This window comes from Terrapene carolina, unplaced genomic scaffold (assembly GCF_002925995.2).
Source record: "Terrapene carolina triunguis isolate 2854851 unplaced genomic scaffold, T_m_triunguis-2.0 Scaffold21, whole genome shotgun sequence".
NCBI classification, from domain to species: domain Eukaryota; kingdom Metazoa; phylum Chordata; order Testudines; family Emydidae; genus Terrapene; species Terrapene triunguis.
In genome coordinates this window covers 19,421,999-19,440,180 of record NW_020664372.1, presented here as the reverse complement: position 1 = coordinate 19,440,180, position 18,182 = coordinate 19,421,999, and the positions used below count along the sequence as shown (strand labels likewise).

The following is an 18,182-nucleotide window of genomic DNA, read 5'->3' as shown; positions in this document are numbered from 1 at the left end:
ATGTGAGGGGGAAAAGCTGATATCAGAAAAATTACTTTGCTTTGATCAACCATGAGACAGAAACAGCTTGACCAATTTTATTTTGGAAATAAATTCCTTTCTTTGTAGAGACTTTGTATATCAGTGGGATCAGATTCTCATCTGATGTAAGTTAGCATTATTTCATTGCTACAATATGATTTATACCAACTGAAGATCTGACCCCATGTTTCATTGGGGGGAATGTATTGATATATTATATAAACCCCTAATAAATATGTGGGTTTGCTTACAATGAAAATCCTAATATACCTAAATATTGCAGTGTTAAAGAGATTGATGTAAGAAAGTGGTAAAAGACAAAATTACTATAGTTGTAACTACTGAAATATGAATAAAGCAAACACATTTTGACCTTGGGAGGCAGGCCAGTCCTCGCTTACAGACAGGCCCCCAACCTGAAGCAAATACTCACCAGCAACTACACACCACACCACAGAAACACTAACCCAGGAACCAATCCCTGTAACAAACCTCGTTGCCTACTCTGTCCCCATATCTACTCTAGCGACACCATCAGAGGACCCAACCACATCAGCCACACCATCAGGGACTCATTCACCTGCACATCTACTAATGTGATATATGCCATCATGTGCCAGCAATGGTCCTCTGCCATGTACATTGGCCAAACCAGACTGTCTCTACGTAAAAGAATAAATGGACACAAATCAGACATCAGGAATGGTAACATACAAAAGCCAGTAGGAGAACACTTCAATCTTCCTGGACATTCTATAACAGATTTAAAAGTAGCCATACTTGAACAAAAAAATTTCAGAAACAGACTTCAAAGAGAAGCTGCAGAACTAAAATTCATTTCAAATTTAACACCATTAATTTGGGCTTGAATAGGGACTGGGAGTGGCTGGCTCACTACAAAAGCAACTTTACCTCTCCTGGAATTGACACCTCCTCATCAATTATTGGGAGTGGACCACATCCACCCTGATTGAATTGGCCCTGTCAACACTGGTTCTCCACTTGTGAGGTAACTCCCTTCTCTTCATGTGTCAGTATAATAATGCCTGCATCTGTACTTTTCACTCCATGCATCTGAAGAAGTGGTTTTTTTACCCATGAAAGCTTATGCCCAAATAAATGTTAGGCTTTAAGGTGTCACCAGATTCCTCGTTGCTTTTGTGGATACAGACGAAAACGGCTACCCCCCGATACTCTATTACTCAGTTACAGTTACCACGTTAGCTCAGAGCAGCATTTGACCCTGTATTTCTTAACACAAAACTAAGGACAATTGAAATGTTTAGTATAACAAACCATCAAATTCCATTACTTCTACTGTGTCAAACCAGATTCATATTTATTTAGTCAAATTTCTAAAATATGCCGATAAGTACACTAAGACAATTAAAATAGTCCAGTGTCAAAAAAGATCTTCCCCATCCATATGCTCCCATGCTTGACTGCATACCGTCTCCAAACACATCAGCCTTGCAGCAAAACACGGAGTATAGCTTTGGGCCAAAGATCTAATTATTGCATCAAAATATTTTCCAGCAGTGACAGGAGTATTTGCACAACATACAGAATTTTCTGAAAATTTTAGGTAATGTGAAATTTATCAAAAAAGTAAGGCAGCCAAATTTTGGTGCATGTGGGGATACGCTTATCGAGCGAAAGAGATAGAGTAGTGCTCTTGTGTCCAAGTAAAATGTTACCCTACATTAAATGCAAACAGTATGGCAAGTTTATTTATTTATAGTGATTACTTATCCCTCCCCAGTGGAGTGCTGCTGACAAAATTTCCATGAAATACCATAGTAGTATTTCAAAGAAATACTTTTTATTGCTCAAAACTGTGCTTATTTCACTCTAGGTATTATATTCATTTGTCTAAAGTTGGGCCCAACATGCTCTTTTATATATTCCTGGCAGGGGCGCTGGAATAGGGGGGCCACAGGACAATGGCCCTCCCACTTTTGAAAGTGGACGGGCAACTTTTCATTATGGGCCCGGCCCCTTGCCCCTCCTCTTCTGCCCCAGGCCTCTCCCCCTGGCCAGGCCGGAAGCTGGAGCCTGGCTTGAGTAAGAGTGCCTCGGGGAGCCTGGGCAGCTGTGGGGAGCCCTGGACCCTCCACCTGCCCAGGGTGGGGGGACCCTGAGAGCAGTCCCTAGCCTGTGTCTCCGCCCGCCCCCCCCCCCCCCCCCCCCCCCCGCTCCCCACCCAGGACAGATGGAAGGTCCACGGTTCCCCACAGCTGCCCGGATGGCTCTTGCCATGGCCAACCTGCGGTTCTTCGGCCCCCAAGGCCCTCAGGTCATGCCAGAAGCTGGAACCAGGTCAGGTTAAGAGCTGTGCAGGCTGCTGTGGGAACCACAGACCCTCCACCTGCCCTCGGTGGGGGAACCAGGGGTTGAGGACATGGGCCTCTCCACCCTGGGCAGGTGAAGGAGCCTGGCCTCCTGGCCCAGCACCCGATTGGCTGAAGGTGGGGACTTCGGGGAAGAGGAGGGACAAGGCCCCCTCTCCCCCTTTTAAGAAGAATCAATTGCCCCTGAAATTCCTGGTACAGGTAAAATGAGTCAAAGTACTATCACCTCATAAAACCGTAGTAGTTTAGAATTCCCCATTCCCCAAAATTTCACACACACTTAAAACCATTTCTCCCCATAGCACATTTACTCCTTAGATTAACCAAAGGAAACAACTAAGTACATAGATCATTAACCTGTTAGACTGAGAAGGGAATGGTGTTTACAAACTGGTTTGGTTAACTAGATCTCCACTATATATTAGAAATGGGTAAATTCTACAAAGATTGGAATTGTTGGAAGCTGGGATTTTGGTTTGGCCAATTACAGCTAAACACCAATCCAAAACTAGATTTTGGTTCAAAATCAAATTATGCTTGTATGTGCTATCTATAAACAGTTTCCACTCAGCATTATAACTCCTCTCTTTGTCCTGCAGTTCATCTATTGAGAGAAATGGAAGGATTTTATAAAACAGCATTATAGGAGGTTGCTGCTGCTGCAGTAGCAGCATATATTTTCGGTTTAAGACATTTTGAATTCGGGGAATCCTCTTTTACAGGCTTTTCAGTTAAGGAAAGAGTTGTTTCATTTTGTAACTGGGATACTGGGAGTGCGGATAGACTAAACCTTCTTGTCTAATGCCTGCTCTAGGGATGCTCCTGTTGAATATGGTTCAATGGCTTTAATTTAATGAAAACAGCAGTTTTTCCCCCCCATAAACCTTCCATCACTTCAGAAAGGAGAAAAACATATGGAATATAATATGAGTGAATCATGTGTTATTAACTATATCTCCTATTAAATATAACTACATGGCAGTAACTTTTTTGACATCTGAATAACTTATTACTTATGAGATCACTTCTTTTACTGAACGTCAAATTCTTCTGAAGTGATGATATACAGAGCAATCTGGAACAGAAAGAAGTTCTGCTTATTGGATTCCTCAGAGAGTTTAGATATGGGCAAGGAAGAGTGCAGCTTAATAATGCCTGAATCATGCAGACTTAGGGTAATAAATAATGAACTTATTCTCTCATTTCTAATGATGTTTTATGTAAAGCCCCAGAGCTTACTCATAACTTTTTGAAGGGCAGTGCCACAACAGCTTCTCCAACACCTCCGCTGCACTGACACTCAGAGTAGTTGGCCATTCTATGCAGCACTCTCTAAGCTGAGCTGCTGAGTGATAACCAGTCATTTCACTTCAGTGTAAGATGATAGGGAGAGGTGGGCAGTGAGGAAAAGAGTTTGAATTCAAAGCCCACCATTTTGCTTTTAGGGTTCCCTTCTAGAGTTGTGGCGTATTAGTGTTAAACACTCATATTGCATTAGCACCCAAATACTCTTATCAAAATAAGGGCCCCATTGTGCTAGTTGCTATACACACAGTGACATGGTTCCTGCCCCTCTACTTTATTCCAAATGTTGACAAGCATTTTTGTGTGGACTTGGAAAGGACATCCCGCAAAAATCTGTTGCTTAATCACATATTTCCATTTAAACAAGAACAGATTTATAAAACAATCTGAATTAGTTTTAAAATAAATTATACTGAAGTAGGGGGAATGCAGATTGCACAAGACTGCTGAGCTCCTGCACTGTTAATGATATCCCTGCCTCACTGATGCGGACACAGGGGCAACATGAGGACAAACACATGGATGGATTTTAAGTGGCAGGCTGCAACTTTTATTAAACACTCACACAGGGGAGGGGCAAACCCATCACACATAATCTCCAACACCAGGCATTTAATTGGTTCTAGGAGGAGTTTACAGGGCTCCTTACCAGACAACCCGTAACTCAGAGTAAGCTCTCCTCAGCCTATGCCCCAGGACTCAGTTCTCTCTGAGTCCTAACACCTACCCCCTGTGCAAAGGGGACAGAGGTTGCAGAATGGTGAGGACCTCAGCCCATGAGGGCCACAAGGTCTCACCCTTTCCCATGAGCCCAAGGCTCATCAAAATCCCAGGTCTTTTACCTCTGGGAACTGTTTATTTCACCCTTTTAAACTCCCTGGAAACTGGCCACAAGTTGTGACAAACAACTCAGCCAAGTACCTCAGTTAGGTACCAAGCACATTCCTACTTAACTTACTGGGGTTTGAAGGTGCCACAAGAAAGGTGAAAAATTCCCTGGTCCTCTGCCAATTGGCTCATAGGAGAAAAAATTCCTTCCTAACCCCCAAATGGATGCTAGATAGACCTGCAACATCTGTCTGGCTGGAATCCCATTCCTAGTTCAGGGTAGGTAGGGCAGAATGGAACCAAAAGAGGCTCCACATGGACCCCCATTCCAGGTTAAATCCTGGGAGCTGGGGAATGCTGGCAAATGGGTGCCAGAGACTTCAAGGAGGAAAAGAGCTACCTAGAGTCCCTCAGTGAATGTCTTCCGACCTCACTGCTGGAACTGTTCCCTTTCACCAACAGCCCCACCGAGTTCCCCCACCCATTGAAGCATATGGGGGGCATTTCTCCCACCATTCCAGAGGGGTACCAAGATGTGATAAATGTCAACAAAAATATGGCCCCAATGGATTTACATTAAAAATAGGACCTCAAATGCCAGGAAACCAGGGCTGTTCCCATCCATAATTTTTTTCTGCTTATTAACATGTGCAACAGCAGAAGCAATTTTTCTACTGATAGTCACATTGGATTCACAGTCTTTTCCCCATAGTGCAGTCGGGATGTAGATGAGCTACATAAGCTGTGCATTACAGGAAATGAACAAAACACACACACACAAACAAAACCAGGAAGCTTTTTTTTTAGGTTCCTTTTCCCATTTCTTCCTCAGTAAACTTCTGATATGAGCTCAGGTTCCACATGCCCACCTACAAGTATTCCAGCTGCTTGTACAGCTAAAGCTCTGCTTGTTTACTGAAATATTATCTGCAGGGTAAAGGAAACTGTAGAGGATTACTATCAGAATTACAGTATGCATTTTTCATGATTGAAAGAGGAGCACAGATATCATGGTGATGAGCTAGTATAAAAACCAGATAGGAAGATTTGAATCGTTTCTAGCAGCTTAAAAGGGAAGTATTTATCCCTGTGCTTTACAGTGCACAAACAGACAGAGTACAGAGTCTAAGTCCTGTGGGTTTCTGTAAGCAATAAATAAAAGTGGTTTTAAGTTTTCACTGCCAATCACTAAAAGCTTCCATTTGGAAAGAATAGTTATGTTTCTGATGTAGAGTTTCATTTACAGAAAATGGGTTACCTGAACTGAGATTTCATGCCAAACTTCCTTCTATAGGTCTCATAAGGTGAGGATCTTTGCCACATCAACACCACGAAAAATACAAGAGAGATTCTTCAAACACAATCACCAGAGCAGTCAGCAACAGCACAGACCCACCGCACCGGCAGTCACTCAAATAAATTATAGCAAACTGACTTTGTACTGTACCCCACTATGAAGGTTCAGGGCTGCTGCAGACTGCAAAGGTACCCCCTTGGGAAGCTGTTTTAAATTAGAGCATGTCCTGGCTGCTCCAATTTATGAGGAGGTCTGTCTTGGTCCCCAGAGCAGCCCGAAGTCTTGAAGACAGAAAGGTGTTTCATAGCCACCTCTGTCCCTCCTGGGATATACCTTCTAGTCCAGAGGTGTCCAGGGTAAACTGTGGCACACGGGACCGTCCTACCCAGCCCGGCTCTTAAGCTCCTGGCCGGGGAGGCTAGCCCCCCGGCCTCTCCCCTGCTGTTCCCCCTCCCCTGTGGCCACGCTGCCGCGCAGGCAGCGCTGTGGGCGGCAGGGCTGCGCGCTCCTGCAGGGCAGCGTGTCTGGCTCCAGTCGAGTGGCACAGCTGCCAGTCCTGCTGCTCTGAGTGGCATGGTAAGGGGTCCTGGGGGGCAGTCAGGGGACAGGGAGCGAAGGGGTTGGATGAGGCGGAGGTTCTGGGGGGGGCAGTCAGGGGACAGGAGACGGGGGGGGGTTGGATAAGTATGGGAGTCCTGGAAGGCCTGTCAGGGGGCGGGGGTGTGGATGGGGTTGGGGCAATCAGGGAACAGGGAGCAGGGGGGGTTGGATAGGGGGTGGGGTCCCAGGGGAGCGGTTAGGGTTGGGGGGTCCCGGGAGGGGGTGGTCAGGGGACAAGGAGCAGTGGGGGGGGTTGGATGGGTCAGGGGTTTTGAGGGGGGCAGTCAGGGGATGGGAAGTGGGAGGGGGCGGGGGCCACGCTGTTTGGGGAGGCACAGCCTTCCCTACCCGTCCCTCCATACAAGTTTGCAACCCCGATGTGGCCCTCGGGCCAAAAACTTTGCCCACCGCTGTTCTAGTCAGGACAGCAACACACCTTGATCTCTAAGCAAACTTCATTGACAATAGCAGGAACTTCTCTGTGCACGGAAGGAAGGATGTAGTCATGAGTGTATACACTAGTCCATTCGACATAATTAAAAATACAATCTGCCCTTCCGACAGAGACTGTTTGACACCCCTGATCTAATCTATGTAATCTAGCTAATGTGTTATTCTGGATGACAATTGGACAGACCCTGGTGCAGTTTTATTACTTTGTCTTTTGGTATGTCACCTGTCAGACTTAATGCATGAGAGTTTGGGCAATCTTGCTAACTGGCACATCATGGAAATCAAACTTCCTTAAAGCAAGTATTTGAAAAGCTAATGTGACTGATACACTTTAAAGTGACCTCTTAGGCCCTATATCCTTTCCCTGTCATTTAGACAAACAGAAAATAGAATTTATTTCATCAGTTAGTCATGGCTACAGCTTCTTGTCCCTTACTAAATCCTTTCTCAGGAAAAATCTCCCATTGAGTTTCATAGGATTTCTGTTGGAGTAAAAATGGCAAGATTTGGCTCTTATTTTGTAATTCTTTAAAAAAATAACACGCAATAAAATGTTGCATAAAAAGGATACAGCTTAAGGTGACACAAGCAGAAAAAAATTAATAAAATGCTGCAGCTGCATCCCTTTTTACTAATTTTCAGTGTCTATAAAATTCCGGAACGCATCAGATGTTTCGGGGATGCTATCCGAATCTTCCAATCTTTTAAAGTAGATGTAGGATTTATTGCAGCTATATAAATGTGATTTCTGCCTTAACTTTTGTATTTATAAGCTAGATGGAACATGTGACATCCTCTTGTCAGAGAGCCCAATTCCTTTCTTCATTTGTAGAATTTTGGTGTCAGAATTTTGGCAATCAAAATAGCTGTGGGATATTACTAGCAATTACTGCCCTGTCCACAAAAGGTGCCCCGTTGGTCACAAATGCATTGGAGAGTTTTCTCCAACCATCAAAATTTGCAAGATCTTGCAACATGAAAACTAGTAGAAGAGCAAAGCTGGCTTTTTGTGTATGAATATGCACTAACATTTGGGACGTCTGCCTAAGCAGAGACTGTTAATGCACAAAATTATTTTTTTCCTAGTGCATGGTTCCTAACATTAACAACTGGCATAAAAACTGCTCATGCATTCTTTTCAATCTTTCATAGTTCAGCGGGTGCTGTAAAATGCTGCTGTTCATTTTAATTCAGTGAGTAGAAGTTTTGTTGTGTTTAGCACTAAGGGAATTGCATGTGCTATTAGAAAGCATCCGACAGCCGTCTGGCAGCGGCAACTCACTGCATTACAATCCCACAAAAAGAAAGGGTTAAGAAGTTTCATCTTCAGCAAAGCTCTCAAGGATCTTGCAAAGTGGGATAAAACAGAATACGTTTTCCAAATATCGCTCTCTCCCCTCACCTACCCACCTACTTCACTGAGATGAATGCATGAGAGAGAGCGAGAGAGAGAGAGAGAGAGAGAGAATCCAGTTTCAAGTCCTAAAAAGCTTTACTTTCAGCTCTTCGCTTTCATGAGTGTCTACATTAATTACAACTTCATTTTCAATGTAAAAGCGGTATTATTTTAAAATGATAAAAACACTAAATATTTTTCATTTGGGCAATAAAGAGGAGTGCGTTTCCAACCAATTCACATCAATTTAGCTATTTCTAAACCTTTCTTCCCACCAGTGTCTTTAGCTCCTGCCATGCCCTTTTTTTTTTTAAGGGGTTGGTGAACCTTGTGGAATTCAAGATTTTGAAATGTTGCCAATCTGGTTTTGGGAGCTTGCTGAACTATCAGATTCCTGCCCCCCACCTTCTCCACCCCACAATTTAACTCCATTTGTGATTGTGGCGATTGCTGGGTTTTTTAGTCAAGTAATTACATTTAAAATTAAGGGCATTTTCCATTTTAAGTGAAGTTTCAATTATGTATTAAGGAAATAACTCTAAATCTCTCCACCTGAACAAAATTTTCAGGTTACCACAAGTCCTGAGTAACAGGTGGTACATACTTGCACTGCTCCAGGGATGGGACCAGCAGCAGTCATAATTTGGTCCGTGATTCCTCTCTTGCTCCAAAGGGTAAAAATCTGTGCTAGATCTTTACCAAGTGCATATTACTTCCCCTTCCACTCTATTTTAACTTGTCTGGCTGGTAAGTTGACTTCTCCCACTCTTCATCCCGGCCTGCCTATTCCCCAGTCATCTGCACAAGTGGGGTAGTAGTGATCCTATAGAGGCTACATTCTCTACCATGCTGTTTCCCATGATGCAATTGGGCAGTCCAAAGATAAAGGGACATATCTTAGAAACTTCCCTTCCTAGCGTGGTTGCATATTGTGAGTCACGATCTTGTCCTATGTAAAAAAATCAGACTGGCAGAAGTGGATCCCATCTATTATTTATTCATTAGATTCTCCCTCTAGTCTTTATTATTGTCATCATCATCCTTTCAGTATTGTTTTTTCATTCTGCCTACTCTCTACTCCATTTTCACCCCTCCCCGACTTTTTATGCCATCTCGCCTAAGTAGGGTGATCAGATGTCCCAATTTTACAGGGACAGTGCCAATTTTGGGGTCTTTTTCTTATATAGGCACCTATTACCCCCCACCCCTGTCCCAATTTTTCAAACTTGACCTCTGGTCACCCTACTCCTAAGTGGAATGCACATTCAACAATTTGCAAGTCAGAGCCTAACTTTCCATCTCACACCATCCAGTTCAGTTTAAAATGAGGAAAAATGTGTTTGCTCAGGGTATTGTCTCTCTAAATTCACGAGGCAGAATTTCTTTTCTTTTGTCACACTCAGAAGTTTTGTCTTTTGCTTTAGGACCACTGTTTTCTAGCAATCTAGTTTAGACATCTGTAGAATGATAAAAGCTCATTAGAGGTTGAAATATCTACCTATTTTTTTTGCCTTGCTACACTATTATTTGCTTTGTCTAACTCATAATAATGTCCTTGCACTAAACAATATCAAATGCACTTTTCTTCTAAACCATTTTTTTGGTTCAGTGTTACCCTTTTGAGATCTGGGGCCCTTTATTTGTACCTTAATTCTGGCTGGTTGTTAGGGAGACTTGTTTTTTGGTAAGCACACTCCCCTAAAGGTTTATGCGAATTAAATTGGAATCACACATTTCCTTAAATGATGGTTTTCCACCCTGTTCCTTCTAAGATTCTGATTGTGAACTTGATATTTTTTCATTCTACATATTGGAAAGGCAGATGTCAACACATATCAAGTTGCAGTGGGGGAAATCTACATTGCATATTAGGAAAACTATATCACTAGGAGGGTGGTGAAGCACTGGAATGGGTTACCTAAGGAGGTGGTGGAATCTCCATCCTTAGAGGTTTTTAAGGCCCGGCTTGACAAAGCCCTGGCTGGGATGATTTAGGTGGGGTTGGACTTGCTTTTGGCTGGGGGTTGGACTAAATCATTAAATCACAGAATATGAGGGTTGGAAGGGACCTCAGGAGATCATCTAGTCTAACCCCCTGCTCAAAGCAGGACTGATCCCAGACAGATTTTTACCCCAGTTCCCTAGATGGCCCCCTCAAGGATTAAATTCACAACCCTGGGTTTAGCAAGCCAATGCTCAAACCACTGAGCTATCCCTCCCCCTGGGACTTCCTGAGGTTTCTTCCAACCCTAATCTTCTATGATTTTAATGCAAAGCATTGAACTAATAGTTTATTTGCCGCAACTGTAACTTTTAAAAGCTCTTTCCCCTTACGGTATTGGAATTAAGAAATGCCAGAGTTGTAGGTGTATCCATCCTGTCAAGGTGGATACACCTTGCTAACAGGTGCTCAGCCCGCAAGCACATAGTTAATACACACTATTTCTCTCACTTTCATGTTCATCTTATCACATCCTCAACCAAAACTTTTTCAACATGCTTTGCATATCCTCTAATAATTCAGTTCAGAAACCTTAGCATCACACAACACCTTTATATACTTAATACGAACAGCTCTGGGGCGGAACAGTAATTTCTTACTACAAGCCAGAAACTTTGATTAAAAAGTGAGAGGAGATTCAATTACTGCTTGACTTAAAGCTCTATTTTCCACGCTGGTAAATGCTGATGGTAGTATTTTTCTGGACTCTTCACGAAGCACCACAGATATTTCCTATCATCTCCTTGTTTCATCAATTATTTAAACCCCTCTTACCTATGAACAGATTCCACTCAGTGTCCAAATCGGCCTGATTTGCTAGGCAGCCCTTCATTACGTTGAGGCAGTAGTTGTTGCAAGGTTTCACAGTGGGAAGTCCTCTGCAGTAAGGGCAGTATAACATCTTCATTAGTGCACGGATGCACCCTGGGGTTGGACTGACCTGTGGAGTTTAAGGGTGGTAGAAAAGAAAAAGGAGGAAGTCAATTTCCTATCCCATGAGATACTATGTAGCTGAGATACTCCTCAGGCAGTGGATACAGAAAGGACAGTTTGTGACAGGAGCTTAACCCTTACTAATTCCCTCCTGTGTGACTAATCAATTACTGCCAATTATCTTAATTTGGCACAGACATCAGTGATTTCCAAGAACATAGATGTCAACATTCCCATTTTGACGTCAGTGTAATTCAGCCCCAGATCTCCTGCACAGTGTCTACACAAATATAAAGAAAAACAAAGGGAAATCCAAAGAATAAGTGGGAAGGTAAGGGAAAGATTCTAACATGAAGGATCACAATGGGAGGCATATTCAGATTTGTTCAGGTGTAAATGGGATATCAGACTGTCTTTTCAGAACTACATTGCTTTCTCCAAATACCACTTTAAATGCCAAACTCAGATTTTTTTGGCATTATCTCAAGCAACCAAAAAAAAAGCTTGGAAGGGCAGTTGTGACCCTAAGAGCAGCCAGTGCGAGAGGGCAAGGCACTCCCTGGTATCTAGCAGCAAGTCTCAGCTGACCTGACTAGCTCAGTGAACCCCAACTCAACTGATCTCAGGATATTTATTTAAAAGGTGACTTTTAATATATCATTGGAAAACTAGTAACTCACTGATCATTAACATTCTTGTGTGATTCATGTACCGTTAACATATAAAGAATTACAGATATGTGCTGGAAATATGTTCCAGGGCTTCAGGCGCCCTGCCCTAGACAAAGGGATGTGATTCTGCCTGCTTGAATGTGTCTCCAATGTGAATTGAACAAAGAGAGACAATGGAAGTATATTTACATAAAAGGTAAAAAAAGCCATCAACTAGCAAGTGGGGAGATAGCCTCTTAACTATCATGATGGGGGTGGGGGGAGGAGACTGTAAAAATTAACATGGCATCAGCTCTCTAGTGTACACAGCTAGCTGAGCCCCCAAGGAGGACTTCCTGACTTTGAAGACAAAGATAAACTTTGAGAATAAAAGCAGAGAAACATCATAATTAGCATAACCATCCTTCACCTGAGGAGACAAAGAACCCAAGCACTTTGGCTCTGTGTTGGATCCTGGCTAAGGACTGACCAGCCATGCTGGAAGAATTACTGTGGTGAGAAAACTACTTTGAACCAAAGACTCTAGTTTGTAAAGTTAGGTTTCAGTCTTGGAAGCATATTGTTACTTTCGTTTGTTTGTAACCGTTTCTATCCCAATTCCTCTACTTGGTATCAATTAAATATCTGTTCTTTGTTAGTAAACTTAATCTTGTTTTATTACACAAGCACTTCAGTGCAGTATTTCAAACTGAGGAGTAAAATCCTCAGCCAAACTAACAGGCTGGTACTGTGCACTGTCTCTTTCAAGGAGCAGCAAACTTGACAAGTTTCCGTGAGTGCTACAGTGAGAGGGATCGAGCACTGCAGAGGAGACTGTTTTGGAGAGACTCGGGTCTGGAAGGGCTGTTGGTGTCACCCTGCAAGGAGTAACCAGGCTGGTGGAAACCAGGGTGAAGTCACTGTGCTGTGAGCAGGGGTCTGCTGTCAGGGCTCTGAGCCAAAGCTGCACAGCACAGAGCCACCCAAGGTTCCAGGCCAGGTGGTGACAACACTTCTGGTCTGAAAGAAACCCCACTGCATCACAACAGCACAGCATCCTCTTGATGTAACTTAATGAATGTACCTGGCATAACACAGTAGGATTATTCATACTGGGCCTTATCCAAAACTCATTGAAATAACTGGAAAGACTTCCATTGATGTCAATGAACTTTGGATCAGACCCATTACTACCAGAGGTGATTGTTTAAATTAAGTAATGTTTCTTTGCTATATATACTATTAATTCCTAATTTGCACTGGAAATTGGTGTTAATTGTTTGTTGAGGGTGGAAGAGAAGATGGAGAAATGTATTTTGTAAGAAGATTTGTGTATAATATCTAAATAACTGAGAGACCTTATTTTTGAAATCCCCATCTCCCCACCCTCCTATTTCCCTGACTGGTGTTTTGGTTTTGTTTTGTTTTTTTGTTTTACATTATATCTGCCATTACAATGTAAACTCTTCAGGGCAGGCACTATGTCTACCTCTATGTTCAGAAAGTGCTTAGCACATTTTGGACACTATTACAATAAAAAAAGAATAATGATTCCTTGTCACAATGGATTAAAACATATATTTCCCCAGGCAATGGTGACCAGCACAGGGACATGGCAGAAATCCATCCTGCTCTCTGCTTTTCAGAATGTTTGAAGAGAGCACAGTAATGAACTTGCGATTATTAAAACCATAGAAAAAGTCTGATTTTCTCTTATCCCTGATGTTAAAACACTGATTTTTGAAGGACTGCTGAGTGTATGTTTAAATGAGACTTTTACATGACACTTTTACATTAATAGGGTTCTGCTAAAAATCATAGTAGATGCTGCTGAGTATGCTCAAAGTGGCTTTTCAATCATTTATAACTTTATTTTTAATTTTTAATCCTCCAAACCTAGCAAGAGCACTAATCCCCAGTGAGAGGTCTGTTCAGAGCAAGTTTCAGCTGTTTTGGCTATAATTCTATTCAAGAGAATATAGTTAGATTCCCCATATACACACTGTGGATAAACTTTTATGGTTCCTCTATGGTCATGAAAAAAGGTTGAGGGAATTTTGCTCAAACTTTCTAAAATCTGAGACACAGACCAAACATAGAAAATTTCATTTTAGAAAATGATTTTTTTCAGAAATGTTATGAGCATGTGAAATCAGACACTTATCCTTGAAAACTGGTATTGCAACCATAAATAATTTGCTTGCCACTGGCCATCTCTATTTTATGTATTTTCAAAGCTCTCTTCTTCATCCTCATCTTCAAAAACAGACTCTCCCATGTGGTAATTCTTGTCTGCAGACCAGTTTCAGTCAACAAAAGATCATTCTTTCCATTCAGAATTATTCAAAACCTGAATGGGCTTATGGGAACTTTTGGATTTTCTCTTTACCAGTCCTGTTGTAACTGATATTGATGGAGAAGGAGGCAGAGGGGATTTTTTAAATGATTTCTTTAAATTGGCCCTAAGCCAAAGCAGAGAAATTTACATACGTTTGGGTTTAGAAATAACCAGTTATTGTGTAAATCATACCCTCTCATTCATATTGCGTGGGTTTGCATAACTGAGAAATAACCATACAGTTGAGTCAGTAATTATACCACATCCCTGTATTTAATATGACAATTCCATTTCAATATAAGTATACTCAAACCGCAGCACATCTCAACATTACCCCTCTGAGCCTTGATTGTGCCTAGTAGATTACATTTCTGCTTGCAGCCAAGCGTTTTATTTCATTTTGTGAGCTTTTTTGACAACCTTAACTTTAGATAAATGTGTATTTTTATAGGCATACAAAAAATATAAAGTAAAATTCCTGAAGGCCTCATTACTGAACACTTGTCTTTCCCCCCTCAGCAATTCTAGATTGAATATTATTTCATCCAGAAGTGACACAGATTGTGTGAGTGACTTTCAAATATACATAACTGAAGAAAAAACCTACTTGGGTAAAAGCCATTAAACTGTACTCTCCTGTATGCCACCACATTTGCAATGTGTCTTACTTTGTTATGTACTTGACCTGCTTTTAAAGCAAAAGGCTGTGGCACTGTCAAGTACATAAATCTAAATCAATCTTCCCAAGAAAAAACATAGTACACTTTTGTTAAAGACATCTAGTCACGTTAAACACACACACATACATGTACATACATTTCTTTTTCTCTCTACGCTGGCATTTATGGACGATTTCTGACTTGAGTATTTGGTAGTCTTGATACCCCATCTGGAACTTTAAATGTGCCATCAGGCTATAATTAATACTTCAAAAGCAATGTTTTTCAAACCTTATTCAAGTGCAAAGAAGCAGATTATAGGAAACAATATATAGGTCCATATCCTTCTCTTGCTACATAATATCGTGAAGGACAGAAAAAATGGTTGCTCACCTTCTGGTAACTGTTGTTCTTCGAGATGCGTTGTTCATGTCCATTCCAATCAGGTGCGTGTGCGCCGCATGCACGATAGCTGGAAGATTTTCCCCCTAGCAGTATCCGTAGGGTCGGCCTGGGTGCCCCCTGGAGTCGCACCTTCATGGTGTCCAATATAGGGCCCAGCCAACCCGACGACCCCTCAATTCCTTCTTGCCAGCTATTCTGACAGAGGGATAGGAGGGAGGGTATTGGAATGGACATGAGCAACACATCTCAAAGAACAACAATTATGAGAAGGTGAGTAAACATTTTTTCTTCTTCGAGTGCTTGTTCATGTCAATTTCAATCAAGTGAACCACAAGTTCAGGATGTGGGGTCGGAGTTGTCCACTGATTGGAGTACCGCTCTACCAAAGGCTGCGTTGTCTCTGGCCTGCTGGGTGATCGCATAGTGCGTGATGAAAGTGTGTATGGAGGACCATGTCGCTGTGCTGCATATTTCCTGGGTCAGAATCTGAGCCAGGAATGCCATTGAAGAGGCCTGCACCCTAGTGGAGTGCGCAGTGATCAGAGGGGCAGGCACCCCTGCCAGATTGTAGCACTCTCGGATTCATAACGTGATCCATGACGAGATCCGTTGAGAAAAGACAGGAAGCCCTTTCATTCTGTCCACCACAGCCACGAATAACTGGATGGATTTTCGGAATGGTTTCATTCTCTCGACGTAGAAGGCTAGCGCTCTGCGGACATCCAATGAATGAAGCCTCTGTTTCCTGTTGCTTGAGTGCGGCTTTGGATAGAACATGGGAAGGAAGATGTCCTGGTTGATGTGAAACAGGGAGACAACTTTCGGAAGGAAAGCTGGATATGGCCTAAGCTGAACCTTGTCCTTATAGAACACCGTGTAAAGGGGCTCTGATGTTAGGGCCTTGAGCTCAGACACCCTTCTAGCTGAGGTTATCGCTACCAGAAACGCCACCTAGTATGAGAGGTACAGCAGGGAGCAGGTTGCTAGTGGTTCGAAGGGTGAACCCATCAGTTTGGAAAGGACCGGATTGAGGTCCTAGGATGGGACTGGGTGTCAAGACATGTGGATATAGCCTGTCGAGACCTTTCAGGAAACAGCTGACAATAGGGTTAGTAAAAACCAAGCGGCCCTCTGTGCCTGGATGGAAGGCAGAAATGGCGGCCAGGTGAACACTTATTGATGACATGGACAGCCCTGCTGCTTGATATGAAGAAGGTTGTCCAATATAAGCTCAGTGGTTTGAGCATTGGCCTGCTAAACCCAGGGTTGTGAGTTTAATCCTTGAGGGGGCCACTTAGGGATCTGGGGCAAAATCAGTACTTGGTCCTGCTAGTGAAGGCAGGGGGCTGGACTCGATGACCTTTCAAGGTCCTTTCCAGTTCTAGGAGATAGGATATCTCCATTAATTTAATTTATTTTTATTACACAGACCTGGATCTCAATGCCTGGCTCTGACCCTGGGCCAGATGGTAAGCCCAGGGAGTCCAAAAGGGCCACTGAGCTGGTCGTTGCCATTGAGGTGGCCATGGCACTGGAGGAGGCTGGCGGTGTCATCTGGATTTAGCCCTCCTGCTGCTGGACCTATCTGAGCGATAGGACTCTGCCTCAAACTCAGAGGTCTTAAAAAAAAAGAAGACCATGGAGGAGCGGTGCTGGATGGTGCCGATGAGTGGTGCCGAGCCTCTGAGGACTGGTGCGGTTCCCCCACATGGGCAGCTGGAGCCGGGGAGTGGTGCACCAGAGATGGGGAGCAGCATGAGATCATTGCTGGCTTACCCATAGATGGAATAGGTGGCCGGGTTATCACTGGTGCCTCGTCCCTCCAAAGGTCTCCAGAATGGAGGGGAGTTGAATGTCCTGGCCATGACAGCCAGTAGTGGGCTGGGCAGGAGTTGATGAACCCCTGGGAGCCTCTGGGCCTAAAGTAGCCTGGGTGGGCTGAGGTCTCCCTGCTGCTGGCTCCTTAGGCTTAGGATGGGGAAAGTGCCCTCTTTCCTGCCTCTTTTTCTTCTGGGGTACTGGGGATAAAAATCAGAGCCTGCCAGAAGTCTTATGTTCGGCACCGTGTCGGTGCCGGGAGTCCTTGGCCTCCTTTCTTGGTGCTGGCTCATGCGCTGTTGGCACTGGTGCGGTGCACACCAAGGAGGAGGCACTTGGCACGGGCTCCGCCGACCCGGGGTCGGACTGCGGGTGGAGGGCTGCCTCCATGAGGATAATTCTGAGTCTCTGCTCATGATTCTTAAGGGTCCTTGGTCGAAACCCTTTGCAAATGCGGCACTTGTCCTTTTGGTGACTCTCACCAACACACTTCAAGCAAGAAGTGTGCGGGTCACTCTTTGGCATAAGTTTGCTGCAGTCTTCACAAGATTTGAACCCCAGAGACCAAGGCATGCCCAGGTGTCGGGGGAGAAACGGGGTGGGGGGGGAACACCCCCATAACGGAAACTTAGACAAACGACTACTAACACTACTACTACTACTAACTAAGAAAAACTAACTATATACAAATCATGATGGGACACTGATAAAGGCGCTTGCAGAAGTAAGAGTGAGGGGAGTTCCAGCTAGCCGTCACTGGCGGTAAGAAGGAACTGAGGGGGGGTCAGGTTGGCTAGGCCCTATACTGGACGCCATGAAGGTGTGACCCCAGGGAGCGCCCAGGCCAACCCTACGGAGGCACTAGGGGAAAAAAATCTTCCAGCTGTCATGTACGTGGACATGAACAAGCACTCAAAGAAGTTACCATAATATATAAAGACTCTGTCATCCCTGAAAATTTGCTGCCATCTCCCCTCCATCAAGTGATGCTAATGACGTACATAAAGCGTAAAAACCTAATAAGCTGGGTATTCATGATGAGGGCCAAGGATTTGTGCAGGGAAATTGTTTCCAGACCAGCAGTGGATGTTAGAACATATCAACACAACACCTGTGCTCAGGGCCG

The 18,182-nt window shown here is 43.5% G+C and overlaps 1 protein-coding gene across 1 annotated transcript in view; it reads right to left on the bottom strand.

The window, feature by feature from the left end:
- The window catches only part of GPC6 (glypican 6), a 1,072,445-nt gene that overhangs the window by 224,027 nt on the left and 830,236 nt on the right, over nucleotides 1-18,182 (bottom strand). Inside the window, exon 4 of the mRNA XM_026656660.1 lies at nucleotides 11,028-11,193. Coding sequence (XP_026512445.1) covers nucleotides 11,028-11,193 — 166 coding nt within the window. The remainder of the gene's footprint in view (nucleotides 1-11,027; nucleotides 11,194-18,182) is intronic.